Source organism: Micromys minutus (genome assembly GCF_963924665.1).
Source record: "Micromys minutus genome assembly, chromosome: 31".
NCBI lineage: Eukaryota > Metazoa > Chordata > Mammalia > Rodentia > Muridae > Micromys > Micromys minutus.
Genome location: NC_137966.1, coordinates 16,175,969 through 16,200,889, shown reverse-complemented (window position 1 = coordinate 16,200,889; position 24,921 = coordinate 16,175,969). Strand labels below are relative to the sequence as shown.

General features: G+C 50.9%; 2 protein-coding genes across 5 annotated transcripts in view; one reads left to right on the top strand and one right to left on the bottom strand.

The window, feature by feature from the left end:
• KCTD5 (potassium channel tetramerization domain containing 5) overlaps positions 1–24,921 on the bottom strand; it is a 48,482-nt gene that overhangs the window by 14,634 nt on the left and 8,927 nt on the right. Inside the window, exons 2-7 of one of the 4 annotated variants that reach the window (XR_013975641.1) lie at positions 21,516–21,624; positions 20,204–20,295; positions 18,862–18,957; positions 17,078–17,203; positions 11,526–11,672; positions 9,915–10,660 (exon numbers count right to left, since the gene is read on the bottom strand). Coding sequence is in view for 1 of the 4 variants with exons in the window: in XM_080942079.1 (XP_080798205.1) it covers positions 11,643–11,672; positions 17,078–17,203; positions 18,862–18,957; positions 20,204–20,295; positions 21,516–21,624 (453 nt within the window). In the remaining 3 variants the exon portion in view is untranslated. Of the gene's footprint in view, positions 1–9,914; positions 11,673–17,077; positions 17,204–18,861; positions 18,958–20,203; positions 20,296–21,515; positions 21,625–24,921 lie in introns of those variants that run through there. The other 3 variants (XR_013975642.1, XR_013975640.1, XM_080942079.1) reach the window with 3 other exon arrangements.
• On the top strand, positions 1,081–8,123 carry PRSS27 (serine protease 27; the record flags this gene model as incomplete). The annotated part of the gene is made up of 6 exons (XM_080942297.1): positions 1,081–1,184; positions 4,705–4,731; positions 5,352–5,514; positions 6,674–6,945; positions 7,223–7,392; positions 7,824–8,123. Exons 1-6 carry the CDS (start codon positions 1,130–1,132, stop codon positions 8,121–8,123), a joined length of 987 nt encoding a protein of 328 aa, XP_080798423.1. The 5' UTR covers positions 1,081–1,129.

Genomic DNA, 24,921 nt, shown 5'->3' with positions numbered 1-24,921 from the left:
CCACCAGAGGGACCCAGTCTCCACAGTAAGCCCGGGAGACCAAGGCCATTGCACTTCCTGTGACCCTGCGCTACCCTGTTGGGCGATTGACCTCCGCTGGCTCACACTAACAGGGTGCGACGCTGCACCCTCTGCACCAGCAGGGAAACTAAGGCAGGGCTAGGCCCGCTGTCCAGCGTCGCTCCCTGGCCTGGCAGGATCCACTGTGAGACATTCAGGATATGGTCCTGCATCCTGACTCCTCTGCTTGGAGGGAGTGGTCTTCAGAACTTCTGTCCAGCTCGGTCTGATGTCAGTCTCCTGCCCCAAATAACTTCCTCCCAGGGACACTTCCGCCGGGAGCCTGACGGGCGCACCCAGGGCAGGAACCGGACAGCCACCTTGCAGGTCACTGTGCCGCCTTCCCAGAACAGCTCTTGCCGCGCCCAGAAGGTGCAGCTCCAGACTGGCAGGGGCGGAGCAAAGGTTGCTATTCCCTGAGCCAATCTGCAGATGTATGAGTGTGTGGTCCAGGAGTATTGGCGGGGGGGGGGGGGGGCTGCGGGGGCCGGACAAAGTCCCTCTTTGGTTGCTCAAGCAACCTGACCTTAGTTCTTTAGTGTCTACTCCGCCATCAGGTTATAAATCAACCTTGGGCCACAGGTGTCAGATTAAAAGTAGGTGCCCAATAAGTATTGAATGAATGGATGGATGAATGAAGGAATGAAGGAATGAATGAATGAATGGAGTTAGTGAATGAGTGGATGAATGAGTGAAGAGTGAAATGAAAGGCCTCTTGGATGGAGTAGACTCTGACAACTTAGGTGGGGCCTGTGGTCAATAGAAGACAATGGGTCCTCTGTGGTCAGCTCATATAGGGGAGCAATACCTTGCTACCAAAATCCTGAAGTGTACAAAGAAAGGGGTCTGGTCCTGGAGTTCAGGGCCGGGTCATGGAGTTGGTGTTCTGGGCACCTCCTTCCTTCCGAAGAGGAGCTGGGCAGGCAGGGTTGACAGGTTGGATGGCATAGCAGAGCTGACACTCACCTCCAGCATAAAACCTCACTTCATGGAGCCCAAACCTCTGTAGCACTAGGGAGAGCTCCTACCACCACTGACCAGGACTCAAACACCCACCAAGCCAGAGGACATGGGGCAGCCCCACATAGCTGCCCTGCTGCTGCTGCTGCCACTGCTGAGACCTGGTGAGTTGCAGTGTGAGGGCAGACAGTCTTACTGCCGTCTATCTCTCTCTGTAGGGGCCCCTCGGTTCTGCTCTGGCTTCCATCCGAGCCCCCCAATCCCTGGGCCTGCGTGAGTCTGAAAGGAACCTTCTCTTCTTGGTGATGGGATCCCCAAAGAATATGCTCAGTTCCCCAGGGGTGTTGTGGGACGGTCTGACAAAGTATGAGGTCATGGTCTTGAGAGGAACCCAAAACAGGGGCTTAGCTAGAGCCACACCCCCATCTTCCTAGACTCTCACTGTGTGTCATGTTCCAAGCCTGGGGCTCCCTGAGAGGCCCCTCTTCTCATTCTACAGATGATAGAGCCTCCATACCTTTAGGATTTGAACCCAGGTCTGCAGACTTCCAAGTTCCTGGGCTTATGTGAATTGAGCTTGCCCTCTGAAACTAGGAGCCTTCGGAATCTGACTGAGGCTCAACAGAGAGCTAGGGACAAGAGCTGCAGGCTGCAGAGGGTCCCAGCTCCTGTCTTCAGAGGGGAAAGCAGCCGCTCCTGTCCATCGTGAGCAGGGGTCAGCAAGTTCTAGCCAGGTGCTCTGCCTGCCAGGGCCTTTCCTGTGGGATGGGCTCCTCTCTATCAGGGAACTCTCTCACATTCCTGGGCCAGATGGGCCAGCTTGGCAGCCAGCTTCTGTGTCCTCACTTCACCTCCCTGGGCCAGCCCAAGTTACCCCAGACCATGTCAGTCGGGGATCCGGGGTTAGGAGGACATTAGGGGGCATCTCTGTGAGGATGTCCCCATGTCCCCCAATGCGAAGGAATGTTTTTTCCATGGCCTCTAGCAGCAGGAATGATAGCATCGAAAGCCCCTTTCCATTGGGTGTGACACCAGGCTGGCTCCTGTGGGTGGATCAATTGAGGTCACTGCCAAAGCAGAAACAGCAGCCTTCCTTTGGCTCACAAACTGCTGTATCCTGAAGCTGAACCCCTGGGTGACATTGTCACTTTAGCCCAGGGTGACCAGCACCCCAGTAGTCCTCTGGCTGATCTCGCCTTTTCTCAGACCTCAGCCACTCCCATCAGGTGTCCAGAATGGACAAAGACTGACCTTAGGACTTGGAGAGACTGTGAGCCTCAGCCCGCAGGACCGAGCAGCAGAGACAGTGGGTGACAGGAGGCCGACTGACTGAGAACCACGCGGGAGGCTCTTGCAAGTTCCAGGAGGAAGGAGGAGGAGGAGGTTTGCCGTGGACCTGTGCCCTGGAGGTCAGAGGGCAGCTAGGCAACACTGCAAGCTGGCTCTTTGGACCTGGAGACTAGTTCCAACTGAGTTCTAACAAGATGGTGGATCTCTTTGGTTACATTTTTTTATATTATTTTAAGATTTTATTTTTATTTATATGTGTCTCTCTTTTGGTTTCTTCATGTCTCTCTTTGTCTGTCTGTCTGTCTGTCTGTCTGTCTCTCTCTCTCTGTCTCTCTCTCTCTCTCTCTCTCTCTCTCTCTCTCTCGTGTGTGTGTGTGTGTGTGTGTGTGTTTAAGTAAAGGTGGTTTACCTGTGGAGACCAGAGGGGTTTCTGGGAACCGAACTGGGATCCTCTGTAAAAGCTGGAAATGCTCCTAACAAACAAGCCATCCCTCCAGCCCTTTATTTACAGATATTTTTACTAGTATGAATGCTTTATTTGCATGTATAAGTGTGCACCGTGTGCATGTAGTACAGAGGAGGGTGTCAGATCTGCGGGAACTGGAGTTACAGATGGCTGAGTCAGCACGTGGGTGCTGGGATCTGAACCCAGGTCCTCTGCCAGAACACAGTGCTCTCAACCACTAAGCCATTTCATCTATACTAACATTGCTTCGACTGGCCAGGTACTCATTGTGTAGCTCAGTCTGGCCTTAAGTTCCAGGCAATCCTCCTGCCTCAGCCTCTTGAGAGTGGGGAGCACTGGGTAACAGTTATGACCGACTATATACTACGCATTGTGTTGTAAAGGGCACCTTGTAAACACAAGCTCACAAGCCAGAGTCTAAAGCACAACCCCTGTTTCCCAAGACCACCACACATGCCCTATCTGCTTGATCTCCTGCTTTGAGAAACATCTGGTCCTGTCCCCAGCAGTAGCTACCTCTTGTTCCTCTATGTTCTGGTTCCTTTGGGTTTCTGGCACTGTGACAAACTATCAGGACAAAGAGTAGCCTGGGGAGTAAAGGGTTTATTTTAGCTTACTATTCCAGGTGACAACCCATCATTTTAGGGCAACAGGAATCTGAAACAGCCGGTCACATCCAGAGCCAAGAGTAGGGAGAAATGAATGTATGTATATTCCCTTGCTTATGTTTAACTCAGTTCAGGACCAACCCACTCCCTGTGCCTAGGGAATAGTGCCATCCATAGTGGGCCATTTCAATTAACTTCCTTCATCAATTAACTTAAGACAACCGCCCACCCAAGGGTAACCCAATGAAATGAACCTATATTGAGACTCTGTTCCCAAGCGATTCTAGCTTATATCAAGCTAAGCACCACATCCTGTCCACAACTGAATCACCAAGCCCACATTCTGGATTTTGGCTCCCTGTAGCATTGCAAATTGCATGGCTGGGAGCTCCACAGGGAAGAGGAGTCCCATGATATCCTTAAGAGCTCTGGTCACCTCAGGCCATGAATGGCTCAGCATGGCCATTTGACCTCAGCATCCCAGAATGATTTTTCTTTTCATCCCTCCCTCTGGGCTCAAGTGGTGGGGCTTAGAAAAAATATGACTAAGAAGAAGGAGAGACCTGACCATGCTAAAACCCCATCCAGTTCCCACAGACCTGCCCAAGGGATCAGTAACTAGAAAAGTACAGCTAAATGTCTCAGGTATAAGGGATGCCTGGCCTTAAACCTGAGTCTGGAATGGAGTTTATGGAGGTTGGGTGATGAACCGTAGGAAATGGACCCCATTCCAGATGTCCTTGGAGCTGTCTGTCCTATCCCCTTCTCTGCTTGTCCCTGACCTCGATGGTGGTCCAGCGGAGATGGTCAACATAGTCATAGTTGGAAGAGGGCTTAGTCCTCAGGAAGTACATTCCTCTACAGTCCTGGGAGGTTGGCCTTTGGAGGTTTCTAAGCCAACTCTGTTCCCTTGAGAGCAGAGAGTGACCACCGGTGTCTGGACCTCAGCTGAACTTAGAGAGAAGCTGAAGACACTTATTCTGAAAGACTGAGAGGAGCCCTGATGGGCAATCTGTGGAGGCAGCCTCCGGGGTTTCCTCCGTCATTCAGAGCCGGGCCTTTAGAGCGTGAAGAGAGGGACAGACTCCACATCTCTAGAATTCTGAGGCCCATGCACCATCCGCACCTCCATACTTCAAGGCAAAGACAAGAAGAGTGTCAACCTGCCTCAGGCAGGAGACCCACCCATGTGGCCTCAGTACTAGCTTCTCTGCTTGTCTCTTCTTGTCCTCAGTGGACAGGGACCCCCGATGAGGCAGGAGCGGAGAGGAACAGACCTCGGCTTGGTAAAGTTGACTGATGACCTTCTTTTCTTTGCAGGGACTGAAGGGGCCAGGGCTCTGAGAGGTAAGTGGGATCAAATGAGGCTGGACATTCACACACACACACACACACACGCACAGAGAGAGAGAGAGAGAGAGAGAGAGAGAGAGAGAGAGAGAGAGGTGAGGATAAGAACAGGAGAGAGGCATGGGGCAACAGGAAAGCCAGTCAGAGTGTCCAAGCAGAACTAGAGTCCAGAAGGCAATGAAAGAAAAGATCTCCCATGTGATCAGCAAAACAATACATGGTAGAGGTATCAGGAACAAGTCCCAGGATCGGTGACACCTTCCCTGCTGTGCCATGACCATCCTTTGGCTCACCAACCCCTTGGAAGGCATGCCGTCTAGCCAAGCTCAGGGACCCATGTCCAACTCCGAGTGTAAATTTTCCTTGTCACATCAACCTTCCTGAACCTGGACTGGGTCTTGTCACCTTGTCATAAGTGAGAGGTCTGAGGTTCATGGGAAGGCAGAACTAGAAATGGATAGCCTATATCTGAGACTTGGGCCTCTGATCTGCCAATGTCCTGAGTGGCTCAGGGGCCAGAAAGGGCAGGAAACGAACAGAAAGTAAGAGCTGCCAGGTGGGGTTTGGGGTGGAGTAGAACCAGCCCCCTCCCTCAGAGGGATTTCATGTTCTTCCAGCCTGTGGGCATCCAAGGATGTTCAAACGGATGGTGGGCGGGGAGGACGCCTTAGAAGGTGAATGGCCTTGGCAGGTCAGCATCCAGCGCAATGGAATCCACTTCTGTGGGGGCAGCCTCATCGCACCAACATGGGTCCTCACTGCTGCACACTGCTTCTCCAAGTAAGTGGCCTTGACCTTTCCAGCGTCTCACCAGTGGCTGGGACAAGACAGAGCCCGTGCACAACTGTCCAGCACCACGGACAGCACCACCACTGGCACCCCACCCCCCACCCCCCACCCTACGCCTTGTCCAGTAACACCCACTGTCTCCCAAAGTTTTCCTTTGGGGAACAGGACAGATAGCCCAGTGTACTGGCTGTTTTCATAGAGAACCACGCCAACTCTCCACATCCACACGGTGGCTCGAAACTTTCTATATCTCAATTTCCAGGAGATCAACACCCTCTTCTGGAGTGCACAGACACATGAGCAGACAAAACATTCATACACACAAATAAAAATAATTTAAAAGTTTCCTTTGGGTCCAACCCTAAGCCTGGAAGCTGCAACTACTACCCCAGTTCCTGCTCCACCAGCTGGTCTGTCAGTGATACGTTTGGGGATATCAGATAAGCCTAAGATTTAGAACAGAATGTCCCTCTCCCTCACCCCATTTAAGATCACCTCAGAGAACAGTTCCTCAACCCACACATCCACGTAAGGCAACTGGCCACAGATTTTCAGGGTCTCCAACCATTATACCTCTTCTCTCACAGATCTGCAATTCCTCTTTTCCCTTTGTTTTATTTATTATTGTGTGTTTGGGGGAGGGGCACATGTCCTAGTATGCTTGTGGAAGTCAGAAGACAACATTTCAGCCGGTTTTCTCCTGTCACTATGCTTCTTTTGTTTTTGTTTTTTTGTGATAAAACTTGGGCATTTGGGTTCACACAGGAAGCACCTGTACCTGCTGTATCTTTCCAGCCCCTGCAATTATTCAAAAAGCTCAGAGGTGGCCTACCTGGGGCTCAGAGGGCCTCACTGTACCTCATAGGGTTATGTATTACAGCAGGCTTTTCAGGTAGGACTCTTAGGGTCCTCATCTCACAAATGGGGAAACGGAGTCACAGGGAACTTGTTAGGTCATTTACCCACGGCCACCTGGTAACCAGGGAAAGATGTTGCAGGTGAGTGATTTTCAGTTTCTACAACCTTTATCAGGGAGATGGCGCTATTCGTGCAAAGATGTGTTGGATACCGCAGTGGACTGAAACAAGCTACCCACTGTGGGTCCTTTCCTCATGGAGGAGGACCCTCACTAGCTCTGCTTTCTCATCAGCACTTCAGACATATCCATATACCAGGTCCTGCTGGGGGCACTGAAACTGCAGGAGCCAGGACCGCATGCCTTGTATGTCCCTGTGAAGCGGGTAAAAAGCAATCCTCAGTACCAAGGCATGGCCTCCAGTGCAGATGTGGCTCTGGTGGAGCTGCAGGTCCCTGTGACCTTCACCAATTACATCCTTCCTGTGTGCCTCCCTGATCCCTCGGTGGTCTTTGAGTCGGGCATGAGCTGCTGGGTCACTGGCTGGGGCAGTCCCAGTGAACAAGGTGAGGGGGACTGAGTTGGGGAGGAAGGGGGATATGGCTTAAGAAGGGCCAGGACAGTGTTGACATTGGTGTTCAGGATCTCTAGTCACATGAGTGGGGCGGGTGCGGTTGAAGGAACTGCTGTGCACATGGGAGACAGGAGAGGAAGACAAGCAGGCCCTACTGATGAGGGAAGAAACACAGTCCCTTAAGTTCTGAGGAAACCCAGGGAGGGGCTGTGGTTCTGGATCCTGATTAAGCCCATCCGCTGAGCTGCAGGCTGCCTTTCCCTCCCCAGACCAACTCCCCAACCCCCGGATCCTGCAGAAACTCGCTGTACCCATCATCGACATGCTCAAGTGCAACCTGCTGTACAGGAAAGATGCCGAGACCGACTTCCAGCCCAAAGCCATCAAAGACGACATGCTCTGTGCAGGCTTTGCAGAAGGCAAGAAGGACGCCTGCAAGGTAGGATATGGCCAAGGCGTTAGAGCGACAGTTCTCAACCTGTGGGTCCTGACCGTGCTGGGGGCTGGGTGACTCTTTCACAGGGGTCATGTGTGAGATACCCTATATACCAGATGTTTACAATTCGTAAGTGGCAAAATTAGTAGCAATGAAAACAACTTTATGGTTGGGGGGTTCTCCACAACAGGAGAAACTGTATTAAAGGGTCACCAAGGCTGGGAGCTTCTTCTAGAGGGAGTCCAGCCCAGGTCGAGGGTTAACTGTGGTTCCATTAGCTGGCATGAAATGGGGACCAGAAGCTGCATTTCCCACAAACACTGCACTAGGTGTGTGCCACTGACAGGCAGCCTGGGGACAGCAGCAGTGTGCAGGCTCGAGAGATCCAGTGGGGAGGCCAGGGTAGGTTCTGATGGCCCTCTGCTTCCCTACAGGGCGATTCTGGAGGCCCACTGGTGTGCCTTGTAGACCAGTCATGGGTGCAGGCTGGGGTGATCAGCTGGGGAGAAGGTTGCGCCCGCCGGAATCGCCCAGGTGTCTACATCCGTGTGACTTCTCATTACAAATGGATCCACCAAATCATCCCAGAACTGCAGTTTCAGGGGAGGGCTGGCAGCCAGCAGCAGCAAAGAGACCCCCGAGGTGGGCAGCGCCTGGTGGGGAATTCCGCCCCCTGCCTGGCTGTCCATGCGGCTGTGCTGGCCCTGGGAGCACTGTTGCTCAGAATCCTCTAGGGCCTCCCAGCCTGGCAGATGGAGTCCCACCCAGTGTACATTTGTAAATACTACCCCCCCCCTTACACGCCAGCTGCTTTTATTTATGTTCACCTCCAGAAAATAAAAACAGAGCATCATGGACCATGTGGGGATCTTCATAGGCCTTTAGAGGCCAACAAGCTGTGAGCTGGGAAGATTGAGAGGGCGTGCCTACTAGAGACGGGACCTTTGTAGGGACCCAAGCTAGATGCTCTGTAGCCTGACCCAGCTGCCTCACCACCTTCAACACCAATGGTTGTCCCATCTCAGCCCTGAGGACAGTGACAGATACAGGTGGGAGACAGGTTACAAGATGTCAAGGGCTTCAGTAAGAACCCCACCTCTCTCACATCATCAAAGGACCAGTACATTCTTATAAAACTTCAGGGGCAACATATACTCCATGTTCTTCCCTTGAGCCCCGAGGCTCCTTTTCTGATCCATTCCTTAACCTCAAACTTCTCACTTTCTAGTTAACACAAGAGAGTGGAGTGGAAAGAACTAGACACTCACAAACCAGCCCTCTCACACCCAGCTACACTCACGTGTATGTTCATATGCACATTCACCTACACGCTCACACAGGCAGGCCTGACTTGCCTCAGGTGGAGCAGGCACTGTTATTTACTGAATGGGAACTGTCAGGTGAAGTGGCACACACCTTTAGTCCCAGCATCCAGGAAGCAGAGGCAGGAAGATCTCTATGAGCTCAAGGCCAGCCTAATTAATATTGTGCGTTCCAGGCTACAGAGCGGGACCCTGTCTCTGGGGAAAAAAACTAAAACAAACAAACAAACAAAAAAAAACCCAGAATAGATCACTTAGCACTTACTATATACCAAACATGCATGAGCAACCCCCTAGGGTTCCTCTTCCCAATGTCTGCTCACTGGGCTCTAAGGATTGGCTGCTGAGTGCCTTCTCTAGATCAGATTGAGTGTCTGGCCTAAGAGTGGTTGGTTACTCTTCTACTCTATAACAAGGTTGCAGGGATGTAAGCTCGGGGCCATCACAATCAGTAAGCATTGGTATGAGGCACACAGGCTTGAACACTGACCCCGGAATCAACTGCCCTAGGAAGGATGGCTCTGTCCAAAGGTGCTGGGTGACACCTTTCCACGTTGATTCGGAAAGCTGCATTCAGGCCTTGGCTCTTTGTTCCTTTGGACCCATGGGTACCATCCAACCAGAGGTGTGGTCCTGTCCAAAAGCCCAGGCATGGGCTCTGAAGAGTCCGGTAACTGTGCGCCTACTTGAGGATGCCACACACTGCCTCTCCTGCCCCGACTGCTAGCTTCCCAAAATCAGCAGAACTGCCTGAGCCGTGCCCTTAGTCCCTCTTCAGACACCCTCATGGCTGGGAGGCTGTCTGAGGGTGACAACAGATTGTCTGCTCTGTGCTAGCCTTCTGCTCAGACATGCCATGTTCTGGGCTGTGGGACAGGTCAGCACTAGGAGACCTCTCAGAGCAGAATCTAGACCCTTAACCCTACTCATTCCCAGGATACCTCATGGCCCAGATAACCGAGTATAGGAGCCTACCCGTACAGCCTTTGTTGGTACCCTTGGGCCAGTGGGCCACCAACCCGGCTGGGTTGACTGTACAACAGGACAGAGGACTCAGGAGTTGTACAGCAAAAATACTCTTGTTGACTGTGGGAAGCAAGTCCTTAGGGAGCCCGGAAGAGCTTTCGCTCTAGAAGCAGGAACACACCATACTAGTCTATCAGGACAACACTTTTCCACACACTTCAAGACATTAACAGTTGCTGAACACATTCATAAATACACAATTTTATTTACTATTTCCAGGGGAAACTTAGGCATTAAACGGTAAGCTGATAAAATACGGATACCTAAAAAAGTATAAAAGTATAAATATCCCCTTAGAATTTTAGTGAATTAAGTTTTAATATCATTAAATTAAAAAAACAGAAACAAAAACCCCACAAGCCTATGTCAGAGTCATAAACCAAACAATGCTAAGTGTCCAGCAACTCCCCAGAATATTCCCCATGGCCAACAGCAGAGCTACTGCCCCCAGAGTTCTGGGGAGGACAGGGCTGCCAAGGCTCAACCAACCCCATAGACAGGTTTTACAAATCATTAAGCCAAACATTTAACAACATACAACAGACCTTAGGAAAGGAGGTCAGTCCTAGATGCTGGAGAACTTGATTAATCAGTTACTGGCAGAGGAGAAGGAAAAGGGTCTAGGCAAGAAGTTTCCGGAAGCATTTGAAACAAGCAGTGTTGGAGGCCCCGGCCTGTACACAGGCAGCCATGGCGGTCAGTTTGCACAGTTCCCTTGGGAAGCCAGGGGTCAAGAAGCACAGAGCTTGCTTGCTTGGGCCAAGTTTGTGGCCTGCTACAATCCCCTAACCAGCTGAGAAAGGTCTGTTTCAAGCCAGCAGGCGCAGCCTCTGCAGGGACCTTAGCAGCTCCAATGTCGTATCAGATGAACAGGGCCCATGCAGGTTGTGCGAAGTCCCAAACACTCCAGAAATACGAGAGAACTGCATAGTTATACAAGGAAATGAGAGCCAGTGAGAAGGAGACATGTTTGCACTGTAAACATCCTGGAGTGTCAACATGACCTGGAGTGTCAGCTCCAGAAGCCAGGTGGACAGGCCTCCCGCCCCAGCCTCCATCCCAGGCACAACAAAGGCACTGGTAGGCGCCAGCTCCCCCATGAGCCCACAGGTGAGACATATGAGGCAAAACCTCTATCTCCCATAAATGATTTAACAGATCAATCCAAAATGTAGCAACACTTTTTAGGCATTTCTAAAGAGTATAAACACCGGGTGGTCTATCCACACTTTAAAAAAGGGATACAAAGTCCTCTTGCCTGGAAAATACAAATTAAGAAGCCTTGATGATCCTGGGCCAAGCTGACAGGCCAGAACAAGAGCCTGGCTCTGAAGGAGTATAGTCCAGGGAGGTGCCCAGAAGTAGTGATAATGTGGAGGCTGCCTTTGTCAGGAGCCTCAGCCGAGGTCGAGAGAAATCAACCGATCATGCCTGGAGGCAGAGCAGCCTCCCTGACTCAAGGATGTAGGCCTGGTGAGCAGGCACCCACCCCCTAAGCCACAGTGCACTGGACAGGAGTTGAGGCTACTGCCCCCCCTCCTGGCAAGGCCCAGGCTGCTTGTTGCAGACTGTGTGTAGCACCAAGGACCCTGTCCTTCAAATCATCTTCAGGAATGCATGGGCTGGTCAGCAGCATCCTGCCTCAGTCCCACGTAGCACTTGGAAAGAACAGTGAGACCTCAGAGACTGCCACCCCAGCCCTAGCTGCCTCCCTCCCAGTGGGGACGACTGGCTTGACAGCTGGGCTGTCTCTCGCCGCCCACATCTGAGGCAAAAAAGGATCCACACCCAGATCTCAAGAGAAATGATCAAAAGCAGGTTTCTTCTCACAGCCATGCTTTCTGCACATGGCGGTTCACTTTATCTTGGGGAAAATAAAATCATTTCTTCAGCTGTCAGCACTCCTCACATCCTTGAGCCTCGTTCTTGCAAAATCTGAAACATATCAAATGTAGAGTGAGCATGTAGGCATTGACCAAGTTCAGAAAGCAGAGCTCAGACTTGCCTGGCTCAGGGTTCAGAGGGAACCCTCAACTGTAGGCCAGGACCTCAGCTAACTGATGTGAGCCTCCAGGTCCCCTCCATCCACCAGATCAACACCAGCATCCCGTCCACTAATGAGAAGTAGGTCTGCACCCTTCTACTGGTCCCAGCCCTCTGTATCCAGTCTGCTAACCCGCGGTACCTGTTGCCTCCTCAGCCTTTGCTCCCATCTGGCTGGAAAACTGTCCTGGCCCCTTAACTAGTAAACTGCAGTTGGCTGTGACCATCCCGCTGGATGAAGTCCCTGGAGGCCTTTTTAAAACATGCTGAGGTAGGATATGACTCCAAACAGAAAGTGTCAGGGAGATCTGGCTCTGAGAGGCTGTGCAAGGGGTCAAGAAAAGACCATGCTCTCTCAAGCTGCTCCTGCATACCCACCAGCACCCTAAAAGCCATGTCTGCCCCTAAGATAGCCCTCCCTACTAAGAGCTGTGGAAGACAGAAACTGCTACTCTAGCACCTCAAAGAACTTCCGAGGTCTGAGACAGTGTTGCTCTCTAATCAGATAACGGCAAGCTCCACATGACGGGTAATCTCCTAATTCTCCAGGACAAATGAAGGGGACTCTTACTGAAGAGGTGAAGGTTACACTGGCAGACATGGTAACGGGAGCAGCAGTTACAAAACGCTGCCTATGACAGACAGCAAGACCACCAACCCACATGCTGGGGCTATGCAGCATGTCAGCCTCTGAGAGTGCAAGACCACCTCCTGCAGGCCCCCGCCTGTCTCCACCGAGAGGAAGCTTCATCCATAACCTCTGGGAGCTGGACCTCCAGGTCTGCCCTGCCAGCACCACTATTTCCTTCCCACAAGCCCACCTCAGAGCTAGTGACCAAAGCATGCTCTGTAAAGACTCTCAGGAAGTCTGGGGCTCAGAAAGACGCCTGCCCTCTCCCCAGGGTACTCGAAAGCCTCCAAAGCCTGGGCACCTCCTGGTGACCTTCTCCAGCCAACCTGATGACAGGTATGGCTCCACTGAGTCTGTCAGTCCCACCATGCTTTAAGTTGAGTGCCTGTCACAGATCACACCCAAGGCAGCTCACAGTTGAGAATCTTCTACCCAGGTGGCTGCAGAACCTTTCCAAAGGAATGTTAGAACTGAGGTGCTGAAACATAAACCATATACCTGATTTCAGACACTGAAAAGAGGACAGGAAATTTACCTCAGTATGGTTTATATTAAATTATTATCCTTTCAGTCAGGTATGATGACATACCAGAGCCAGCTACTGAGGAGGCTAGCACAGGAGATTATTGGCCTTAGGGGTTTGGACCAACCAGCCCAGGTGACAAAAACCAAACCGATCTCTAAAATTTCATGTCTCCTTTACTTTTTAAATGTATTTTTTTTAAAAGATTTATTTATTTTATGTATGAGTACACTGTCACTCTTCAGACATACCAGAAGAGGGCATCAGATCTCATTACAGATGGCTGTGAGCCACCATGTGGTTGCTGGGAATTGAACTCAGGACCTCTGGAAGAGCAGTCAGTGCTCTTAACCAGTGAGCCATCTCTCCAGCCCTTAAATGTATTTATTTATAGACAGGGTCTCACTGTGTAGTCCTGGCTAGCCTGAAACTTACATAAATCTACTTGCCTCTGCCTACAAGTACTGGGATTAAAAGTGTGTCTCATACCTTGCCCTCTTAACTTCATTATCATCATCATCATCATCATTATTATTATTAATAATAATAATAATAATAATAATGATGATGATGATGATGTAATCTGTGCACACATATCACAGTGTGTGGAGGTCAGATAACAACTTTCAGGAATTGCTTCCACCCTTATATCAGTTCTGGGATGTCACAGTTGGGTCACCAGGCCTGCAAGGCAAGTGACTACCCACTGAGACATTCCACTGATCTTGTTTTTTTCTGTCTTGAGAAAGGGTTTCACAACGTAGCTTAGGCTGGTCTTGTACTCAGAATCCTCTTGCCTTAGCCTCCTAAGTATTGAGATTACAGGTGTGTTTCCCTCTGACTGCTTCATGGTGAACTCTTTTCAAGGGCTAGACTGTAAATACTCGGAGTGTCAAGAGACCAAGACTACAGTTGCTATGTGTACACTTACACAATGACTTAAAAGTGAACTCCAGAAGGCAGGTATGATATAGCCAATGCCTTTTGCCTTTAATCCCAACACTCCGGAGGCAGAGGCAGAAGCAAAAGCAGGCAGATCTGTGAGGTCAAGACAAGCTTTGTCTCTATAGCAAGTTCCAGGCCAGCCAGGGCTACACATAGTAAAACAATGTCTCAAAAAAAAAAAAAAAAAAAAAAAAAAAAAAAAAAAAAAAAAAACAAGAAAAGAAAAAAAAAAAAAAAAAAAGAAAGGGTACAACTCCAAATGGAAAAGGCATACCTAGTTCCAGCCCGGACCTGAGACCCCTCCTCCCTGAATACTCCTTGCTTTCAAGAAGCCAGGTGCCTCCCTCCCACACTCCCTGTATACTGAGGTGCTCAGGGCAGGAGTGAGTGCTCCCAGCCTGCAGCTCCACTGCAGTGCTCCCCTCAGGCACTAGGACTACTCTTACTCCCACCTGCTCACACCCTCAGCCTCACATGACCCAAAGCCCCCATCTTGTCCATGGCATCCGTGGCATCCATGGAGGGACGCTGACAGAGCAGGAATGAGCAGCACCAGTATTTCACACCCTCCACCTGTCCCTCCTACAGGGAGCTCTATGGCAGATACACAGGTACAACTATTAGAGTTTCCATCAACTACAGGACGTATAGAAGCACAGGAGGGGTGGAGGCAAAGGTTACCAGGGGCTATGGGGAAAGGAGACTATGGTACTGGGTCTACTTAAAGGGCTGCAGAGCTCACCGTGACATTTACGCTTAATCTGAGTCAGTGCCTTGGTCTCAGTCACCTGTCACTCTGGTGTGAACAGCAGGAAGTAAGGAAGAAGACAGCTGTGAGCCCAGCCTGAGCAGTGCAGGCCTGCAGGAGGGCTGACCAGTTTATCACCCAGGGAAAACCTTGGGAGTCCTAGGTTTGGTTGAACCGTGTGTCCTTCACCTGCAGCAGGCACCCGCCCTTACAGCTCCCAGGCAGGCCAAGGAGCTGAGCCCTGCCTAAGGAGACCTTTATTGTAGCCCTGGTCCTGGGAAATGACTCAGTGGACCTGGCTCCATCAAAAGCCCACTACATGATAGAGGTGGGACCTTGTCGAAAGGAGCTGACATGGACCAGCCAATGTAGGCAAATGTTAATCAGCCCATCAATAAATCATGTCTGTAAGAGGGGGGTCCAGAATCACATTGGACCTAAGGATCCAGAGAGGTTCCCTCATAGGTGAGGTACTCTGTGTCACACAGGTACCTAGTTACACAGAGGGCTCTCTTGCTCTTAGCCCCAGAAATTTCCTCTAGTAAGTAGCTTCTCTGACACAAAGGGGGACCCTAAGCCTAAGGGTGCTCACTGCATTCTGAATCAGGCTAGATGGAAGGTCTGAGTGGCTAAGGAAGGCTCGACTTAGAGCTGGTACTAGAGGCAATGTGCTCACTCACCTGGGGCTTGCCCCTCATCCTCACAATCGGCTCGACTCCTTACAGAAGCTACAGTCCCATAGCCTTGGCAGCCCCTAACTCCTACCATTCCCACTTGAAACAGGAAAACACTGTGATAGTACCAGGTTGTCACATGCTCAGGGGACATCTGTTGACAGGGCTCAGTGTGCACATGGTAGCTGCTGACCATAGAGGACACACGTCTCAAAGGGATCCAATGTTCTCAGAGGGATGGCCCAGGGTACACGTGCTCCCAAGCTCCTCTCCTCTAGATCTGGCTCTCAGGACCCCCAAAGCTTTGGGCCCTGGAACCTACTACTGTCAAGCACACCTGGAAACCCTATTATTGCTCCACTTCAGAGCCACATATTTCTGAAGTGAGGAATAGGGACAAAGAGACTTGGGGCCTCGCCCAAACCTCCTCACAGCCCAGAGTAAGTCCTCTTGGCAGCTACAAAGCCATGGAGGAGGGGCTTTGATAGAGAAAGATGGAGTTTCATTATGAAAGCCGCACATTTAGGGAGAAAAAAAACCTTTAAAAAGAAATTTATGAAAGAGCCCTGGCATTGCTCAGACAGGAGCACCTGTCTATGCTTAGAGTTCAGAGGCTCTAGAAGGTGGGGGTGCCTGCTTATTTAGGACATGAGGGAAGTTTGCCCCGGGCCAGGTGCTGGTTCTGGCCTCCCCAATCTGCTGCCGAGCCTCAACTCTTGCATGACTCATGACATCCTGTGCTGGGGCAGCAGGGACAGAGGGGTGTCCTCTCCTCAACCCTCTTCACCTTTCATGATCGCACAGGGGCTAAGGACAGGAACTCAGGAGGTTCTAAAGGTATACTGTATCAGCCAATAGCAAAGTCACCTGTCACATGATCACCTGGAGTAATGTGGGAACAATGCTGAGAACCAGCTAGTATGGTTTCCTGGAGATCCTCCGGGGAACTCTGCTTCCCCCCACCCCCAACACCCGCCCATTTCTTAAGTCCTCACCCTAAAGACCAGAAAAGGCTAGGAAGATAGAAAATGGAAAGCCTAGGGAGATAGAAGCAACCAACTGAGGGTCAAGTTGTCATCAAGTCTCTGGGTAAAGCTCACCATGACCGGCCTATTCTCCCAAACTCATAAAGCTCCCTGGCAATGCCCTTAGACCCCCAGTTCCTCCTGAGTTGACTGCAAGCCACCACCAAATGACACCAAGGCCCAGGAATCATCCAGTCCAGCTCGACAATGTACAATGTGGGAACTTGTGCATCTGTTGGCCTGAGCATGAGGTAGAAGGCATTCAGGGGAAAGGTCACTGAGATTCAGCATCCAGAGTAATCTGAAAGTAGACAGGTTGTATTCTCGCCCTTGGCTAACACTGGAGGGCAGGACTGAAGGACAATCCCTTTTATACATTAAAGCAGATGTGAGCAGCAAGGCAGCTGCTGTGCTCAGAGGAGCTGCCCTCAACTTATGTCCCAAGACTTCCCTTCATGCCTGAGGCTGTTTCCAGAGAAAGAAGCCACAGCAACAGTCCTAATATGGAGGCCAATCAACTGGACACGAGTCTTGGGCACTTCTAGGAGTGATTCTGTCCTGTGGCTATGGAAATACGTGCTAAAAAGGCCCCTCAATTCTAATGGACAGGTGGCTTCATGTGCAGATCTTTAACCACCAAGAGACTCACAACTGAAAGTTTAAAGGAAATAACTAAAATCAGCGAGGCAAAAAGAAGAGGAAAACTAAGGCCCAGTGCCCGCCCCAAAGAGCAGGACCCCATGGCACTCACCTTGGCTTTCTCACTTGGCTCACTGGTTGTGCCATATGGGGTGTTGTGCAGCTCCTTGGAAACCACACAGAGGAACTCAGCCTGGTCTTCGTTCCCATAGTTGTAAGAGGAGCCAATGCTGACCAGCTAGAAAGGAGACACAGTCTGTGATGAGGTGCAGTGGCTCAGTTGAACCTGGCCTCAGGAGTAAGAAAATGGCACACGTTGTGGAAGCTCAGGGAAATGAGAGCTAGCTGTCACCAGAAGGTTTTTCCATAGAACTAACGGGAAGCAAACCCCCAGTGCACTGCGGGAGCCCACACCTGCACCCCTATGTAATTGCACAACATGCTGGGACAGGCTCTCTGTAGATACTGAGCTTCTCTTGATGCTCCTGGCTGGGCCCTAGGGGATGATGGCAGGCTACCCTAGGCAGGGGCGGGTAGGTGAGAGAGAGCTGAGGCCAGAGTTCATGTACAAACACCACTTGAGCACCTACTGCTGGCTGTCCTTGTATCTGATGGCAGCCAGCAACCCTTCTGAGGTAAGTAGGGCCTCTGCAGACTAAGTCTAGTGCCCAGCTGGGGCAGACCCCAGGCTGGGCTGGGGACAGGTCAACAACACTAAAAGCCTGACCCTGACTGACACTGACAGAGATCTTGCTTCCACATGTTCCCGCATGCTCTAACATGCCTCCTAAGCCTCCAGGTCACCACATATGCTGCTGGGCCACAACAATGCTCATTACTCCAGTCATGAGTCCCAGACAGAGCTCAACACAGACATCCAGCCCTTTTGTTCTTTTAAACACAAATAACTCAGGGAAACCACTCAAGGAGGCCAATGGCACAGTGAGGAGGCAGGGGTGGCTCAAAGGTCAGTAGCCACTGTGGCCTCTGCTCATGTGTCTATACATCAGAAACAGGACAGGAGAGAAATCTACCACATGGGTACGGACTGCAGTGGCCTGGCCTGGATGGGTAGTTATGACGGGTCCCACTGAGACCTTTATCTCTCATGTCCTCCAAGAGACTCTGTCCTCACACGGCAGCTCCGTTCTGACCTGATCACTGACCCCACATGATCCTGGGTTGGACTGCACACCTCAGAGGGACTGTGTGTTTTCATCCTGGTTCTCTGAAAGCTTGTCAGTGCAGTGCTAGCCCCACTTAAGGAAGCAGAGTGCAGCTACCAGCCAGCATGACTCAGGCTCCCTGGGTCTCACCAGAAAGAACTGATAGCGGAGGCCCAACCAGGGCGACTGCACAAAGGTCAGAACTCGGGGAGAGAGGACTGCCTGTGCTTTGGGTCTAGGATCTTCTAGGACAGCTAAGGACAAAGTTGAAGTTGGTTATGGGAGGAGACTCTCTCCCAACCAAAAGTCACAAGACAACAGAGCAAATGGCACTTGGCTCCAAATGAGGCGACCCAGTTCACAGATATAGAAAGCTGTGACAGCTGCTTTCCAGAGCACAGCCTTTCTTGGGCCACATGCCAGGGACACGATGCCTAGGCTCCTGCCCAAGTCTCTGCTGTAGTTCTGATAGGGTCTGGGCACAAGACACATACATACTGAGCCCATAAGACACGCCAGGCCCCCAGGACAGAGACCAGGCAGCACCTGATGTGTGTGTGGTCAGGAAGCACTTAGTTCAGTTCCACACACAGAGAGTAAGTGCTGGGCATGGCGCACAACATCTTCAGCGAAAGAGCTGGCATTAGAAAACCACCACAGAGTCGGAGAGGATAGGGACTAGGTAATGGTTCCTGGGATCCGAAGATTCCCATGAGCCCCCACTCATCACCTGCTCAAACTTCCAGCCGTCGGACATGGTGGATACCATCTGTGTAAGCTCCTCCTCCTGGCACTGCAGCACGCGGTACACGTGTTTCACTGGCATCTATAAGGACAAAAGCCCCATGAGACCAGGCTCCACCCAAGCAACCCTGGCCTTATACCATCACAGGTCAGTGTTCAAAGCAACCGTGAGCACATCCACACATCCAGCCTACAGCCTCAACAGCTGCTCCTGCAGCTTTCCTGTTCCCCTTCAAAAATATTTCTACTTCTAAATTCTAAAATAAAATGAGTCATGTTCCTGAAATTCTCAGAGCACCTGTGGCTAGATATGAATACACAGAAACCCTTTGTATGTTCCATGCAGGGCTACACAATCTTTTGCTTAATCTTCCCGGCCCAACAGGGATTTTCTAGGCAGTTCCGGGTAGATCCTGGTCTATGTGGGGTGGGAGACAGCCAAGAGGCAAATCTGTTCTTCCTCCAGTAAGTAGAGCACAGGTAAGGGCCCCAGGCTGCTGTTGCTCAGGTGGTGCTTCATGCTAATGGCAAAGGGGTATCAGCAAACACTGGCTTTACTGTCACCCAAGTGCATCAGGTGACAATGGCTGCCACCTTTCTGTGAGGCCTGGCTCTGCCAGGAGGATCTTTTACCTCCACAGTGTAGAAAGAGCCTGAAGTAGTCAGACCACTTTTATCCAAGTGGGACTGGGATAAAGGGGAAAGAAGAGGCAAACTGTGAGGGAATCTTAGGACTTTTTAAGGCCCTGATGATGAGGAGCCTCTTCCCTGCTACTAAGGGGAAGGCTTGCTCAGACAAGCGTACGTTCCACTCCCAGCCATCAGTGAGCCACACAGGCACAGTCTAAAGGTGTGCAGAGAGAAAGTGCCCAGGACACAAAGCTTCGAGTGGACCAAGCCCGGGTGCTGCCAGCATTCACTCTGTGCGCTGGGTGAGAGGGCGTAACCACTCTCAAGGGCAGAGCCAGCTTGCTGATAAGACCAGTGCTGAGACCATCCTCAGAGGTGGGTCACTCGAAGCACACACACTTGCTGGGCAGCAGAGGCCCCAGAAAGCCCAAGTCCTCCCTCCCAGTGAGCTCACTGCTGCTCTCCTCACTGCCGTGCTGGCCACAGGCCTCCCTCCCCTCTGTGCACTCACCACACAACTTCCACAGAACTGCTCATCTCCACAGATTGCAGTGGACTCCCTGACAAGGGACCAGGCAAAGCTGTGTGGCCACCAGGATGGAAATAGGATAATTCTGGTCCAAGGTCACATACAGAGAAGCCACACCTGTTTATACACCAAGCCTGGAAGCTACTGGCAGATTAGTCACCCATCTCACCTGGGACGTTTTGCTGTCTCGTTCTCTAATTTTGTCCTTTACAAGTTTTATTAGTGAGGTGATATTGTAAAACTCTGCTTCCTCCAACACTCCTGAAATAGAGGTAAAAAAAATGATTTCTACTAGAGCAGACAAAGCAAGTACCTCATCCCTGATCCTACCCTAACCTGAGGTTCTTTGTCCAGCTTCTCCTAACATCCTCAGACCTTTCCGTTCTCAGCACCCAGCATAGGACTGAAAATGCCGGTCAGTTTACTAGACATACTACAGCACTGTCACTACAGGTGACACGTGGAGGCCGGACACCTGCTCTCAGCTGGTGTCCTCTCTATACTGGGAGATAACTGACATTTTGTTCTCTGCAGCCTGGAAGGTGCCTATTTGTGCTACTGGCTCTTCCTGTTGAGAACCTGAAGAAGCCAGAACAGTGTGGAAGCCACTGACTCCTGCACGTGTCCCAGTCACAGACACCTCATTTCCCTGGCCAAAGTCACTCCTGGTTTCTAGGCTTTCCCACAACTTGCTATATAATGTCCCACACACAGGACTCAAACTTCCCAGAAACGTAAAATTAGACTGCAAGAGGCCTGCTTTAAGGTTTCCTCATCGTACAGCCTTTGTCTCTTTAGCTTTCCCACTCCTAAAGGGAAGCTGCACCAGACCAGGTCAGCTCAAAGCAAGCCATGGCATGGCAACATGGGAGAGGTGGGGAGGGCAGAGAGGAATGGCAGATGAAAGGCTGGCAGGAAATGAGCACGGCTAGATCTCCATATAACTATTGACACAGTACCAGGTCAGGGACCCTAAAGAAAGAAGAGACAGGGTAGGAGTTTCATAGAGAAGTGCCACAATTCAACCCAGACCACTTGGTACAGGAAAGGTGCCAGAACGTGCTAAAAGGCTGTCTTAAAATGACTCTAGATTTTCTGGGTCAGGACAAGCTAGTGCTTGTGCGTCCTGTGCTCTGTGACCAGGCAAGAAAGAATGGTGGCTAGTGAGGAGAATATGCAAAATGCACAGGGCCCCTGAGTTGATCTGGAAGGAGAGCAGGCAGGGGCTCCATACCCCACTTCCCAGGACTTTCTCAGAGTATCCATGAGACACAGTCTCACACTGCGAAAACCAAAGCACTGTGAGACCTAGGAGAACCACCCACACTGTATCACCAAGACTCCTGAAACTGTCCACACCACAGTCTTTGGCCGAGTGGTACACATCTTGGACCCTTCAGCAATGCAGTCCCTTGCTGAAGCACCTTCAGTATCCAAGTACCAGTGCAGAGCTCCTGTGCCTGTGAGAGCAGACAGCTCACCTTCCTCTGCAAGGTCTTTGTTAATAACCAGCTTTCCATGTCTCAAGTAGTTCAGTACAGGCCCAAAGTAGGTGGGATCTCTGTCGATTAAATAGGCACCCGTTTCATCCTGCAAAGAACAAAATGCTGTCAGTTCTTGTGTGCACACCAGTGGTTCTGCAGTCAGACTAAGGCCAGGCCATACAACTGTGTAGGTTCCACAACGGCACATGCACCTGTCTCAGGGAACTTTCAAACACTGTTTCTGTCTGCTGCTGCTATGGTCCAAAGCAAGTCTCAGCTGTCATTTCAACTACTCTCTGTGTCTACTGATCTGAGCTAACCAGGTATTCCTCCAGCTCCAAAAGCCTCTGAGAAAGAGCTAAGAAGGACTGAAAGCCACAATTCAATCCCTCACCCACTCCCATCACAGGACAGGACAGCTATGATGTCTAGGCCAGGATGGCTTTTGACACTGTCATGTAGCCGAGGCTGGCTTCAGATCTGCAATCCTGCTTCAGCCTCCTGAGTGCCAGGATTAGGTGTGTGTGTGCACCACCACACCTTGCTCCATGGCTCAACTTCTGAGTGGAGACTCAGGTCTTGTCTACCTACTCTCCTTGTTCCAGAGCATCTTGAAGAAGAGACTGCAAGTCCAAGGAGCAATCCACTGGAGAAAGCACCTCTAATGCTGAGCCCCAAAGCCTACAATCAGGGGTCTCCTACAGCAACAAGTGAAGCCTGGGGCAGTGACATGTTTAAGTGACTACACAGGGTACCTTCGTTTTCTGCAGAACCACAGTCCTCAGGCTTTCTCAGTGATCACAATCTCTAAAGAAAGCCTTATTCTGTAGTCAGTGGTTTACAGAGTCTGAGCCATCTGAAGGACATATATGCACCTGACAGAGCAGGAGCCCCAGTAGAGGACAAATATCCTCACATGTTTACCATGGCTACCTCCATGGAGGACATCTCCTGCAGCCATGTTTCCTACCATGCAGACCTGCTAAAAACATGTCCAGTGTGAGAGCCACAGACCTGGCTGGGGTCAGAGGAGGTGCAGCATTGGGGACTACCAAAGAGGGTGATGCACAGAAGCTACAAGGACACATCCACGCCCAGGGTGTGGGCCAGTGAGTTTCTGTCACACCCTCTTCCAGACCTGCCATAGAGTGGTTGTATTAATGCGGAAGCTGCCAAGTCTAACAGGGATGTAGTGTGGATCCCCACAAGCTGATAAAGGGTGGGGCTTCTTCCACCACTGCAGCCTCAGAGCTGCTTCTCAGATAGCCCACGACAGGAGCCCGAAGGATGCAGTGAGTGGGCTCCAAGTCTCTTAAGGCACGGCCACCACCCGTTTTCCTATCAGCAAGGCCTTGCCAAATACCAGGGAAAGAAATCGACTCCATAAATCAATACAACAGAGGCTTCCCTGACCAGAACACCGTCAGGGGCTCCTGTAGGTGCAGACCATGGAAAAATGCTGTACTCACTGCCCTGTGGGAGCAGCCTGCCAGTCCAGGCACAGAGGACAGTATGGGGCACATGCATTGGATGTAGCTGCTCATGGGTAGCAGAGCTCACATAGGTCTCAGCCACAAAGCAATAAGCCTTCAGAGGCTGTCTTCACAGACATCCATTTCTGTATTGTGGGCAATAAAAACTGGTGTTTTCAAGGGTTCTTCCCAACATCCACAGGCACAGAATGATAGAAATTCGTTTTTCTCAGATCAAAGGGAGAAACCTGAGCTGTGGCTAACATCAAATCACTGAGGCCCAGGAGGCAGGGATGATGGAAGCCAGTGGCTTGCCCTAGGGTCTCTGCTCCACCCAATGTGATTGTCCTTACACCCCAGCCCTCCCAACTTCATCCGCATGCCCTCATCTAAGGACAACGGGTTACACTGCCACAGTCCTTTATTTTTACAGCCATGGAGTAGGGGTGGGGGTGCCTTCCAGTCTCTGTCTTCTGGACCCGTCATCCCAGGGTCCAGAAGGGTAATGGCAGTTATTCCCACATTACAGGGGGAAAAAAAGTCCTACCACAAGAGCTCTCCACTCTGTTCATGTGGAAGTGCCCCCCGGAGTGTGACATTTCTACATCACCTTGCTCAGGAATATTCATAGCACAATGGCCCCTTGACAGACCACTGATAGGTTAAAAAAAAAAGTCAGTGAGCTAGGCTCATCCTGAACAGGATACTCTTGGGGCCTTTCTTGTCATGCTGGCCATGGCTTCAGAGTCCAGTCTCCCCTGGCAACAAAAAGCCTAAAGTCCTCCTGAATACTAAGGGGGAAGGGAGAGGAAAGGGAGAAACAGGAGAAAGCTGTCTATTGAGTGCCCTTGCTCAGCATCCTCCTGGAAGCTTCCAGAATAACAAGTGGCACACGACTGTCCGAAAGTGACCTAGGCCTCCCAAGCCCTAGAGGATGAAGGGACCTAGGCCATTATGACTGATCGGAGGAGCCATCACCAATGGATTGGCAGTTGGCCTGAAAATCATGAAGCGGTACTGAGCCTCAGCCCAGCCATGTTCACTTGCACAGCCTGGCCAGCTCATGCGCTGGGTGTGGCTGGCTCTCACTGAACATGCCCTATAGGAGGCAGCCTTTTGACCAAATGCTTTGAAAGACCTGCCTACTGACCCAAAGCCCCTCTGGCCTAGAAAAGACCACATCTGAGCAGAGGCCTCTTTCAGGCAAGGATCACTTAGGATGAGACTAACAGCAGAAGGCTGTACCCTGTCCCGAGTTTCTCTTTGTCTTAGATCCGAGGGCTCACTACCATGAACTATAAAGACTTAAAGTGGTAACATGGGGACAGCAGCCCAAGGAAACTTCTTACAGCTTCAGACTCTCCTAGCCAGTATCCTGTGCTTGGAGCCCAGTGTCCTGTTTGCCTTAAAACCCAGCCACAAAAGAAGGGCAAGCCATGTACTTTGTGGGGTCTCCATTTGTATCTAGTAAAGAAGCACTTTAGATGTGGAGAGTTCCAAAAAAAGAAAAAAAAAAAAAAGAAAAAAAAAAGACCAAAGTAATAAAAAAATTTTGCTGAGCCAAGCTAGAGGGCAGGGTAAACAACAGGACCATGAACACAACCATAGTCCTATGTGATCTGTGAAGGCCCCAGCACCAAGCCTCCAGGTCACCCAGGGAAAAGAGCATGTGCCAAGGGTGGCAGGACAGGAACACACTGGAAATGGAAACACGGAGGTCACTGGCTGAAAGTAAAGCTGTAGAACCGGATGAGGTAGTGTGGTCTACACTGTGCTATGTCCAGAGGTGTTAATTCCCATAATCAAAAGCAACCCGAGGAGAAAGAATTTAAGCTTATAGTCCCACACCACATTTCATCACTGAAGGAAGTCAGAGAAAAAACTCAAGATAGACAGAAACCTGGAAGCAAGAGCTGATACAGAGACGGTGG